The following is a 13,709-nucleotide window of genomic DNA, read 5'->3' as shown; positions in this document are numbered from 1 at the left end:
GGAGCAAACTTAAATAGTGAAAATGTCTTTTGTATTTTTAAATACGTAAATTAGGTTTCGCGACGGGAAACAAGCCTTCTGTACCTAACTGGATATATTCAAGTATTCTTTCAGAAATAAGTTCTAATTGAAATACGTTGGGGTACACTAATTTGCGTTAGTCTAATTGATGAGAAATATGCAGTTATCGGCAAACCTTTATTATCGTATTAGGCTTTCGAATATTCAGAAAAATATTTAGAACAAGATTGTAGTTCTTTCAAACACAGTTATTGCAAATATACATCATTGGTTGGTCGGAGAAAATATTTTAGAGCGAAATAGTCACTCGTTGCCACAGTACTCACTAGCGCCACCACGACCCGTAATTCCAACGAACGTACCGTAAGCATCACATACATTACTTTTTAATTTCACTGGTGTAACCTAGAAATGTTTCCTTCACTTCATGTATCATTTCGTTTCCAGCAACTTCATTTGACGGATATCATTCTATAGTTGAACGTAGCAAGTGCAAGCATTCGTGTATGTGTGTACACTGTGATGATAACGAGCAGAAAAATTGCACGTACATGCACGCTAATGATGCAAATGGGTTAATAAGATATAAAACCAGCAGTGGAGTATGTCGCGACTACCCTCGCAGCAACGGAGTCTCGCGAAGCCACTTTCCACGCTCTCTTATCGCTCCTCCCTGGCTTTGCGAATCGAAAATATTTACAACATCGCGAGTTCGCGTGACTCGGCTTGTTTATCAAACGTACAAACGCAGAACGCTTGTGAGCCCTCTGAACAATACCTCGCGTAGGTTCCAACCGGTCCGCGTCAAGATGTAAACACGTTCAAGCTTCCGGGCGACCACGGTAATTTAATCAACTTCTTAACGGCATCCTGGACGTTTTAATATTTCACGTAAAACTATCCTACAGAGTTGCTTTGCTCGCCCTGTGAAAGTATTTGGGCGTCGTTTGTCAACAAGTAACGGCTTCGTGGCACGAACCACGGAAGTCGGGCTGGCTCGGCTTGCCGTGCGTTTAAGAGGATGTCAGGTTGAAACAAAGCCGATTAAGCGCTTAAGACCGAATCGGTTGAATGCCTAATTACGTCGTGAACGGCGTTCAAGTAGATTCCTCTCGCCGACAATGCTACGACCTTCCTTTGTCCCTGCTCCTGTCTCTATCTCTCTGGCTATCCGTCTCTTTCTTTACCCTATCTGTCTCCTACGGTTTCACCAAATCCTGCGTCCACCCCGTGTAGAATTTTTCATTAAGCCGAAATTAAATCGACTTGTCGGAAGAAGATTGACGTATCGAATTCTGCACAATCGATGTATCCCGTTGGTCACTTTGGGGCTGCGAAATCAGCAATTAGAGCGCTAGACCGCTCGCATGGACGCATCGCATCGTGAAATGGCTCACTTTGTTTTACGAGACCGTGCACGGGGACCGTGCCATTTCGAATATCATATCTCCATCGTTTCACGCAAAATTGGTCGTCATAATATCAAACAAATATCGCGAAATGGGCGTACCTAGTGCAGATCTAACCTCAAAACTCGTGTACTACGCGACATAGCATCGTTCGATGCAGCGTCCAATTTTAAATTTCCATTTCAACTTTACTAATAACGAATTTCTATTTAACGACAAAATCAATGATTTCCCTGTAATTCTATTCCCTTTCAAAGTATAGCGTAGCATGTGCGAGATTTATTTATTGTAGACGACGATTATGTTTAATTTATTCATATTTTGGGACAGTTGATTTTACCCTGTGGATTACTTATTAACGATTCTGGAATTTCTTTAGTACCTTACTGTGCTTGGATGTGTTAAGTATATTTCAAATTCCTTTGATGTACAATACACCAGCAGAATGATAACATGCATTCGCAGTGCCTGTTGAACTGGATTCTGCAAAGGTCTTATTATTCATAGAATCACTAGTGATACATTTAATTACAGTATGCTCAGTTGAGGGTCATAAACACAAGCACTAGGGACTATGTTTACTATAAAATGAAACTATTGTTGTGAAGGAAACATATATTGTAAAATAAAGTTATGAAAATTATGGAATGAAAGTATGTGTAATAGGACCTTGATTAAACAGCTTAATCGAGAGACAAAGAACTCAACAGTAGGTGAGATGATGGGAAGAATTAGATGAAATCCTATTTCGTGAAATACCCAATTATTTAAACCTGTCTGTCCCCCCTTCTAGATTACATAAATATAGTCCCACTGTAGTATAGTACACACGAAATATTACATCCACTGTAAAAGAAAATAGAAAAGAAAAAGGAAGTATCGATTGTACCTTTGGAGAAATTTCTATCACTGGTACTCACGTTACGAGATTCATTCCATCGGCTTAGGCGACCATTTACCAGTCCGTGGAGCCGCCAAATCCATGTAAACAATCAAGTGAAACCAAAGGAAGTACAGAGTCCGGAGGACAACAACGAGACTAGGGACTCGTGCGTCACAGCTAGGAAGCCCTTTAAGTGCAAACAGGAAGATCCTAAATATGCAGCCCTCATACCCTTTACAGCGCCAGTGCCAGTACATCCTCGCGCCTTGTGAAACGAGATTGCGTCTCGGAAATGTTTCGGAATGTTGGTCGGTCTCCGTTTGCTAAATACATACTATGGACGCCGGAAATGTGGGCATCCGTTTGAGAATACATAGCCGGGCGTTGTTGTACCCACAAGAATGTGTCGCCCCGGAAAGAGATTTATTCATGGAATGATATTTTATGTTCAAAACGATTCGCCTGATCGTCAGCTAAACCTTTCAGTCTACCCTACGAAAATAACCGCGTCATCCGAAACGAAGCCCCAATTTATATGCTAAACATGGCACTCGTAGTCGGAGCATCGGTGTTCCCATCTAATCTTCACCGTTGTATTCGTCGATTGGCGCGAAAACGAATGGAAAATATCCGGCGAACATCGGAAGCTACTTTGAAGCCTGTTTTCTTACCGGCAAGTTATTGATCGGGATTATTTTTGAAGATCGGCGTCTTACTGAAGATCAATGTAAACGTCGAGCTCGCTGAACAGTCCACATAATTTTAGCGAAAATTCAAAGAGCATACTGTTCTCCTCCTCCGCAAAGAAATTCGAGTTTACCGGCTGGAGCTGAAATAATTTTAGATTAAATATTAGCTTAATCCCCGACATACAATTCGGAATATCGTCAAGCACCGTTAAACCACGAATATGCGTATCCCCGAATTTAAACCCATCTTCAACTGTGTTGCACACTCATATTTATATCTCGAAAGTGGATCATGAAATTTATCCCTAGTAGCCCCAAAACTCAACGCCATATCGTTCCACGTTATGCAATAATTTGTCTCCAGCACGCCGCCATATTGAAATAATGGTTCGCCGCTGTTATTCTACTCCGCGCGAAGAGGTTAGGTCTCGATCATCCATCGATGGCACATAAAGTCCGCAGCAAAATCTGCGTACGAACTTGCAACTGACACATCCGACTTCTTTGGCTGATCCAGGGACAAGGAGTCGACAGGGCACGCCTCCAGGCGAGCAGGATCCTTGACAACTGGAACAGGGCCAATCTTAGGAGCGTCGAACTTACGCCGTCGGCAGACTTTCGAAATTATTACCCAGCCGCGTCAGCAGCCATGGTGTTTGTTTCCGTCCCGATGCTGCCTCTCTGTCTCACCCATTTTTCTTCCTTGTCCTCCTTACTCCAGCGCCTGTCACGCCACCTGCCTCCGACTTCGCACCTTCCAGTACCCCGCCGCGCTTCTCCATAACTGGAATTGATGTTCGAGCAATATCGACGAGCGTGTCTACCCGAGGAAATAAAGTATTCCATGATCGATAGCTGCCGAATGGAACGGAACGGGATGTGGAACGGTGTGGGGGAAGTTTCATACGGTTCTTTCGTTACAAGCGAAACACGTGGCGCACGAAGCACCGGCGACACGGAAAGAAAAGCAGAGATCAAGGAAAAAATTGTACACCGGTTATGGTGAATGGACGGGACAGAGCGAATAGATGGTATGGAGTGGTTTTCTGCAAGCCGATTATCTTGGTCGTGATAAGCGGATTCCCGTAAAAACTTCGCCACGGCTGCGCCTCAAATCCGCCATTCTTATAATACGAAGCACGGTTACGACCATTGCTTTCCGATTTCTCGAGCGGTCAGATGATGGGGACTATCAAAAGGGGTGGACCTGCGAATGAAGTAGCCCGGATAAGGTTATGTATTCACGCGAAGAGAAGCGCATTTTGACGGCTTGATGCTTGATTTATTCGAATGACGTGCAGGGGATATAATAACGAAGGAGATTAAGGGATCATCCGTTTAATTAGGTTTATTGTACGTCCCGACACTTGGTAAACGTCCAATAAAATGGAAAACCCGTGCAAGGTAATTCGAAATATTATTGGCTGGCTTTCGTGACACGTCAGAAAAAATGAATAATTGACAAAGCAAGTGTCGTCAAGAGGCTATTCGCTTGACGCATGGAAGGTAATTTCTCACAGACTGTGACACATTGACATCTGCAATTAATAACATAACGGATTTACAAAGTCCAATTTAGATTGTTTATTCGCCGATTTTGTATGTATGTGTATTTAAACTAAATGTAAAAATCGTGTTTCTGTTTGTTTTAACCCGATCCTCGCTAAAATTTTGGAAGCTTTTATATATGATATCGTGCAGGTAAATTGACATATTTCGACAGTTTTTAACACGCTGCTATAAATCTCGTTCCTCTTCCTTTTTCCCTCTTTTTTTTTAATTTTCTCGTTTATTCGTCATCTGTTTTAATCAACGACGAGCAGATATTTCAGTTTTATCCGGTGCGATATAATAATGGAATTATATAGACATGTTTTGTACATTGGGTCATATTCGTTTCATTCAGTTCAAAGCGGTAAAGCTGCAGAAATATCTAATTTTGTTTTTCGAAGTTTTTCAGCCTTCTTGTTTGCAGATACTTATAATAAATCAAAGCAATAATACCTGCCCAATGGTAGTCGCGAATCTTTAGCCTCATTTGAAGATCGAACAATGTTTAATGAGTAACGAGCTGCTGCAATTATCTAATTGCAATCGGGGTTCACTGATTTCACTTAGAGGCCCATTAGAAGGACTGCGTGGTTTCAATTATCGAGCAATTAGATGAAACGAAATTAACCGTTTACCGGTATACTTCACTGCGAGGACTGGCCAAATTAGGAGCGCCCCTATTTCCAGTATTTTATTAGAAAATTTAATTAAACCTCATTCAATTCTGCTGCAAAGTAAGGATCATGAATATCCGCCTGCTTTTCGGAATATTCCTAAAAAAATATTTCCAAATATCGAATTATTAATTAAATGTTCTAGTAATTTCGTAGAATGTGTGGGTTTTATTGACATTTTGTCCAGGAAAATTATTAAATTTACGCTTTCATCGAATTATTTCTAAAATAATATTTGTACAAACCATTATCGGGATATAAAGTTTCAAAGTCGACACCTTTCCAGACTCAGCGTTACCTGGCGTGCACTACGTGTAGGTGGCGCCACTGAGTCTTATATGTACAACATGGCAGCTCTAACAGGATGAGTAGCATATCAACTTTGAATCATTATATCTCGATATTGACCGATGTAAATAACACAAGCGGCTAATAACATTTTGGGAGGCAATTCGTATTTGGTCAGGTTAGGTTATGTTAGATTTTAAGAATCTCGTAAAAAATGTTGTTAGTAATTAAAAAATTTATGTGGTTAGTGAGATCACTTTAAAGGTTCTGTTGAATATCTTCGCGTAACATTTACTTGACATACCTTTCATACCAAGTAAAACATATGGATTGAATATAATTGAATATTCCTTCAGCATCTTTAATTTAGAAAATAAATCGTATTCTCAGGAATATAATTTCTACTCTGTATTTGTTGTTGTATATTAATATAATTATCACACACAACATTGCTGAACGCGTAAGACATTTTATCCACGTTAAATGATTGTTAGTGTGTATTTTAATTTAGACTGTTTCCGTACTTTCAGGTTAAACTACTTGATGTCAGGATTAACGCCAAGCTGGTATCACGCGACGAATATTGCCCTGCACGCTATTGCATGCGTTTTGGTCACAAGGGTGAGCCTAGCTGTGGCATCGCTGCGTCCAGGATTTGCTGCCTTGACAGGCTTGCTGTTTGCTGCTCATCCTGTACACACTGAAGCGGTGAGTAACACTGATGCTTGAAACAGCGACGATAAAGGTGTACAACCACGGAAGCTTTTTTCGTAGACGGAAAACTCGAAATGTTGGGAAGGATTTTGGAAACATCCTTACTTACAAATGCAGACAGAATTTTATAACATACGCTCATACGATACAGATGGATGTACTCCGAAGATGCAAGTCAATATAATTATTTAACTAGGTAAACTGATTGCAAAATATAAAAATGATTTATTTATTTAAAGTGCATAATTTTTGCTAAACAATATTCGTGTGTTGCACCTTTAGAGTTGTTGTAACAACCTTTATGTCATATGATCGGAAATAATTTCATTAAAATACCATTGACCTCGACTACGTGTAACTTGGCATATTTTCCGAAAATTCGAGTTAATTTCGAGGTTCAGGAACACTTGCGGTATTCTAGTTACTAGTGGCTGCTCGTAGTTTGATCATCAAGTATGTTGCGTGCAATAATTTGTAGAGATTAACGCAGGAATTAATCCAGAATCTTCACGTTCGCCTGGTTGCGAATTTATCTTAAGCCGATCAAGGCATAGGAGAGTGATTGGTGGGAAATCTCTTGTACTTCTCGTCATATCGTGCGCACGATGCGCAACAACAATAAACTTCGACGTCAGTGATAATGTTTGCGTACGTAGCCTGCTTCAGCAAGGCACGTAGTAGTGATACCGTACTCGTTATTACCTTCGGTTATCTCCTATTTCACAGCATGCAGGTTTAGGGATTATTATATAATATAGTAATTGAATAAGGATAACCATTCGCACGTGAATACGGTAAACGTTACCAAATATAATATATAATATAAAATACATAAAACATGTTACATTTGTATAGAATATGTATATACGTAAATAACTATGTATTTCATGTAGAAATTCTACAAATTCATATACTAACTTCACCTTCGGAACTAAATTTTCCTTATCGAATACTGCCATAACAAATTTGCCCAGTGTGTATTTACCATTGATTATTCAAGGCAAGAATGGTCACTGGTCACGAGTTCGTTTCCCATTCTCCGTAATGAAGATCTGCATAACAATAATCTTCGTTGCAGTGTTTAAATTTGCATCTTGCAAAGGCCGAGGCATTCAACTGTCGAAGAAAACTTGGAGAAGGTCAACGAACTTTCTTTCTCACCAACGATGAAACAGCGTTGTATTATTCGATCGAAAGCTTCTTACGTAGGATTATTAACGCGAGACTTAGTTGGTGAAATAAGAATTTCGTCTTGCGTATCATACTGATTCCCAGTGCTTGTTTGTGCACTACATGCTTAGAGTTCGTTTGCTGGTCACGCACCGCATCTGGCTATGTCTCACGCGTACAGATGTTGTTAGTGTGACTAACCTCCAATTATCCGTGCTGTTATCGTAGCATGATGCTTGTATTAGGAATCAGGTCAAAGAAGTCACAGAGCTTGCTATCTCTGATCCAGTCCCGTTCTACCGATGTAAAATGAGGTTCGTATTATTTTGGACACATGAACAACTTTGTAGGTCATGTTTCTGTAGTGATATTGAAGCAGTGATAACGACGATGATAGTCAACATTTTCTAAGTAATTTGTTATTAAAAAGATAAAGGTTGAAATTACCCAAGTGGATATCTTCATGTGGATTCATTTAAAAGATACAAGTGGCCCAAATGCACGCGTGAGGAACCTCAAAACAACTGCATGAGTGACCATCTATGTAGACACGAATATAAAATGAATAATCCAGGCCAAACTTTTATACCATCTTCCCCATATTTTACTTCGGGCGATCATCGGTATCTCCTTGAAGTACAACCCCATATTTAATATTTTAGAAATAGCTTGGAAGTTTTGACGTTTTCAATTATCCGCTGAATCGCGCTACTTGAAATTCTTAATCTCTCGTTCATTGCTGCATCAGATTAGCAGTGAAGCGATGTGAAACAAAAATCTGCCGATCCGGCCAGAGGATCAATCGAAAATCTGCATTCCCGAAAGGTAAACGGGGACATATATCTCTAGCATGATTCAATGCTGTCGTCGTGATAGTTCATCGCGGAGGAAGACACAGTGGACAAGCGGGAAATCTCGAAAGCAAACATTCCATTCGATCGCACAAGTGTGGGCTCATCGTTGATAATGCCGCGAGCGATATTTTGCTTTCTATACTGTCCAATCGGAATTACAGCTCTCATCGGTCCCATCCGATTCGCTCGATAAGCTCATCATATTGCTATTCAGCCACTGCTCCGACAACAGACGCGGAATCCCTTTGTTTGCCTTGGCAGGCGTTGTTTACCAAAATCATTAAACCCGGACAGGATTGAATCCTTGATCGGACATCGCCAGGGGTGAGCGTTAATCAAGTTGAACGACGAGCTGCCGAAAAGCCTGGCTTTCCAAAGACATAGTCCTTTGTTCGCGCTTGAACGGCCATTTATCGCGACGTCGAATGGCGTCGAGGTTCTTTGTACGGGTTTCACTACGCCCGAGTCGAGAAGCGTGCGGCCATTTTGCGACTCGCGCGTGTCAGCGACGCGCCATCTCTTTCATCCGAGAGCTGCATGCGTGCGTGCACGCGCGCGCGGACGCCAGTGACGAGACAACGAGACGCATCCCCCTTGTCGAATCAGTTTGCGCGGGCCGTCCGCTGTTTGCCGAAATGATCAAGCGGTGAAAGCACGGCCGGTTTCTGGCTGTCGGATCAAGCCCTCGACCGAGCGCTGAAAGTTAGCGCGTTAATTAAGTACAACAGCACTGAAGCGGCTGTTTCCAGTGTAAACCCTGACGAACAAAGGATGAACCGGTTCGGAAGAGAGACAAGAGTGAGAGGGAGAGGGAGAGAGAGAGAGGAGGCTGTGAAGAGGGTCACCGACCGTCCCTGGACTTCGTCGCGTCGAGGGTACGCGCGAATTCCCACGATCGATCGATTATCACGCCTGTCCGACCCGTTATATGGGTCAACCTTTCCAGTCTTCGCCGCTCCGCGAATTGATTGCTAAAGTACCTGGAAGGAAACTGGCTGGACGTACCGATGCGGAAGCAAGTCTGTTCTATTATACGGGATGTCTGTTAACTAGCGGTACAAGCGTGCAGAAGGTGATTCTACGTCTAAAATTAAGTCGAAAAGAGAGAATAAAGTTTTCCCCTACGAGGCCTCCTTTTCGTGAAAATTGAGCCTGAAGAGTCGTGGGATGCGCACAAATTTAATAGTTTAACCACAAATTTAACCTTGGCTTTATAAATTCTAGTGAAGTTTGTATTTTGTGTTACTCCGTCATTCGATCTACTTAATGTAGACACAAGGATACTTACAGCGTTTTTGAATTCGAAGAGATAACGAAATTCTCGCAAAAATGGAACAAAAACTTTTCTTCTTTCTTTTCGTTTTATTTTTAGGCGCGGTATCAATTCCGGAAAGTACGTTGGTCAGATTAGTACATCTTTCGAGAGTCATATAAAATGAATATAAACCTGCTCTCACCTAGTACTAATTTCATTAGACTTTTGAGGTTCACGGAATTCGACCAAAACTCTCAGTACCTACATTGACGTTTACAATCACAATAATGTCTACTTTAGCATTCCTCCCTTAGTACTACTCCTTTCCCTATTCCTTTGAAGCAACCCTGCCGGTATTATTTCAATCCAATGCAAGTGCCAATTAGACATTTGGGCTCGAAGATAATTTCTGTTTCTTGGTGTGCACAACTGGGAAGATATTCTCCGGTCTGAAGGATATAACAGTGTTCTGAACTACTAAGTGCATATTTCAGTTAAGTATCTGCCTAAGTATCCATCCCAAATAGTTACAACTCAGTTGAATGGTTTCCGGTGATAGTATGCGTCCTTGTTGTTACATATACTTAAACTACTTATCAGATTTATCAGTATGAACAACTTAGCTGATCCATAAATCTAAACAGCGCGGTACAGAAGTTCTGTATGGTCTATACTTTGGTTGTCGTATAGTCGTATAGTCGTAGCTGTTCCGAGTTCTCAACTATTGCTTCTAAGAATTGTTGGATGCGACAAATGTTCCTTTGTGAACCCGTTTCCAACTGCCGTTCCTTCTTGCACGCGTGTGACTCCGATCCTGGATTCGGCGTTGGCCTGATCAGCCGAACCTGTGTTTACCGATTACCATCCAATTGCAGCGAAATTGCATGTTTCGATGAATGTGATTCCACGTGTTGCTCGAGGAGGTAATCACACTGGACAGGTACCAGGATCGTGACGAATTTTAGAGACGGAATTATTTGTTCTATTACGTCCTATTGTTACAAAGAAATAAAAATTCTCAACGTTCGTCGAAATATTCTGCCAGTTTCCGTTACGCTCGCACAAATATCTCAACACATGCACCTTAGCGAGGCAGACATGTTTGGCCAGCAATGGGACGACGTGCGTCCGTGTACCTTGCCTAGTTATACGTTTGCGTAACCGAGGAAAATTAGATTAGAAGGAAACTCGAAATATTTCCCTAATTGCCAGACGTACGTGGCTCTTCAGTCAGCGTTTGTAATCAAAGGCGTATCACTGATTCGTGTCTGACAGAGCATGAGAGGCCGTCCTACTCATGTAAGGGGCCTCCGCCTCAGAAGTTTCGTATTGACGATAAACACTGGCTATTAAAGCCGGCATCGATCGATGTGCTTCCTTTAAGCCCCTTTTCGTTCACAGGAACGTCGAGCTGCTGCCTTTGAATTAGCTTGTTTTCTGCTCTACTAACTCCAGCCGTATCGAAAGTAGCGTCAAATGATGCTCGTTTATGTCACGAAATTTCAACCACTTCCACTTCTCCCACGCTTTGAATCGTCTGAACATTCCATCCACTTCTACGAATATTCGCTACCTTTGACGCAGACTCTGCAATTTTTCATTGTTTGCTCCCTTTTCTGCTCCGCGTTCGTGTCAACGTCAAAACGTGTAATAGTCAGGTGGGTGTATGAAGAAGTTTAATCTGTTAGTTAGTCTGTGTTCGACGATTCCTTGAACGCATTCCATAATCAAGGAACGAAGTAACATTGGAATGAAATTTCGAAGTGACTTTTCCATCTGTTCGAAATTATGAGTATGCAAAGCTATTTATGGGTAATTGATGTAGATTGAGCAAAGAAATCAAACTTGATGGGCACTAAAATTGAATTGTATTTGGATGCTAATCTCATGCTGGATATATACTAGGACATTTCCTTGAACAACGCTAACCCAACGTTCCCTAACTGTGTACTTGCTCTGTGTAAACACGGTGCTGAGATATAAAAGTAGTTCGAAACTCGAACCTCGTCGGTGTGCATTTGCTCTGCGCATTTTCAAAATCGATTTCCCGCAAAATAGCAAGCAGATATTAATCTTCATTTTATTTTTCGAAAAACGTAGCCCGTTTTATTGTCACACCCTGAAATGCTCGTAGGAAAATATATAAGTCACTTTGCATATAAGTTAACTATAACTATTTATGTAAAATATCTGGTTCTTAAATTTCTTCTTCTTGAATCTTCAATTCTTTTGCAAATTTAAAGATAGCTGCCATTTCCTGCGACGTTTTGCACTGATCCCATTTCCGGTGACGTAAAAATTTGGCATTTACTTGACAACGTCACACGTCCTTTCTCGAATTTTCTGCTCGTTCCCGATTTTCTCATGTTACTTCCGGTTATCAATTTTTCGGCATTACAAATTGCACGTGAAATTGGATGCATCGATTTTCCTTCCGCATATAGCTACTTACACGTATTCCTCTTGCGTGACACACATCAAACTTAAAGCGACAGTTGAAAACGTTTTCACTGATAAAGAAATATATTATGACAATATTTCCAACGACAAAGCAGCTACGTATACTTTTTTAAAATAATCCAGTTTATGTAATTGTCTAAAACTAAGAGCTATAGCAATTTGTCACGTACAAATTAACGCATTAAGATAATATCATGTATAAAATAATATGTCAATAATATATAACACGTAAAATGTTACATGTCGAGCAACGCGTTACTGATCTCGCAGTTAACCTATAAAAGAAGCCATAGATGAGCCGAAATCTTTATCAACTTATTCAATGGATAAGCTCTCCATCCAAATCTAAATATTGTAAAAAATTGCAACGTTCAAAAATCATTTTCGCAGTTTCTTTGCAGGAGACAGGTAAAAAGCGAATATCAGTATAGGTTGGAACAGCGCGCACTTCGTTCCGTGACAGCGAAATCATAGGTTAGGAGGGTTTCACGATAGGTGGCGCGCCGAGCGTGATTCGCAGGTTTCGCCTCTACTCGAAGAAAACTTGGAACGCGGAATGTGTTCCGGCTACGGAGTTACACGCATTCCCGTGAAATCATTCGTGAAATCACAGTCGTCCTTCGTCCCGTCGGAACTCCGGGCCGTCCATTTTCGCGAGAGCGATCCGTTCTGGTGGAGGAAGGTGTCAGGCAAGGGAAATGGAAATTAAAGGGACGGTGTCGGTGTTGCTCGAGGGATCGTTGAACACTTTCGTGCACGATCGAGGATCCGAGGAACGAGGAAGACATTACTCCTCTATTTTCTTCCCCATTTTCCCTCGTTTCTTCCCATTTGAAGGTCGCTCGAGACGGCCCGGACAAGAAATTTTAGAACTGCCATGCATCATCACGCGGGAGTATCCGGTAGGAACCCGGCTACATGGGTTAAGAGGAACTTTTAGCTGCTGGGGGAGAAGTCGAATTCAAAGTAGGCCGCCAGTGCCGATATATACGCGTGTAATATAGTGCGTTGGTCTGATTTGGAAATGCGCCCTATGAATCGGTAATATTAATGGTAGTTGGAATTCTTTTTTTCCTGGCGAATTTTTAACGGTTTAAAGAGCTCTTCTCTTGGAAAATACTTTCTGTCTAACTCATTTTAATATGGAGGTTGAAGGAGAGGCTGGTAGACGCAGCTATCGAAGAATGCACGAAGTGTATACATACATGAAGTAACAATAATTAATAATTAAAAAGAATGATTCCATTTTTGCAGAATAAAACATTCCTGTGATTAGATTCCTTATTGGGGAAACGTTGAAGTTGTTAAATTTAATGTTCTTTATTTATAATTATTAACACACGTTATTAACATTGTTTGAGAAATTAAATATTCTCACTCGATATTCAATAAGTTCCAATGTATGTTTCAACTCTTTAAGTGTTATCTTTAAGCAACGACGAGTGTATTCGACGAAAACAGAGTAAGTGCACTATGCTACAGAATCGAAAGTTATTTAGTTATTTGTTCGAAGATCTTACACTTTTATTGCGTACTTATTCAAGAATATAATTTATCAAATTGAGAAAGAAAATAAGAACTTCGCAAACGTAAAAATATTTCGAATTGGAGACATATTTGTATTAGATGATCAGGTAATATTCCCAAAGGTGTTAAAATTACAAGTGTATTTTAACTTCGTCTACAGCATACTTTAAACAGCAAAAGAAAATTATTTTCTCTCTATCACGAATGCATTCAT

General features: G+C 40.9%; 1 protein-coding gene across 1 annotated transcript in view; it reads left to right on the top strand.

Moving 5' to 3' along the window:
• LOC108547175 (transmembrane and TPR repeat-containing protein 1) overlaps positions 1–13,709 on the top strand; it is a 310,690-nt gene that overhangs the window by 115,465 nt on the left and 181,516 nt on the right. The window contains exon 2 of the mRNA XM_017899583.1: positions 6,046–6,223. Within this exon, the coding sequence (XP_017755072.1) occupies positions 6,046–6,223 (178 nt within the window). The remainder of the gene's footprint in view (positions 1–6,045; positions 6,224–13,709) is intronic.

This window comes from Eufriesea mexicana, unplaced genomic scaffold, assembly GCF_001483705.2.
Source record: "Eufriesea mexicana isolate 0111107269 unplaced genomic scaffold, ASM148370v2 scaffold474474840, whole genome shotgun sequence".
In the NCBI taxonomy this organism is placed as follows: domain Eukaryota; kingdom Metazoa; phylum Arthropoda; class Insecta; order Hymenoptera; family Apidae; genus Eufriesea; species Eufriesea mexicana.
The sequence above is the reverse complement of the archived record's forward strand: the minus strand, read 5'-3'. Positions and strand labels throughout refer to the sequence as shown.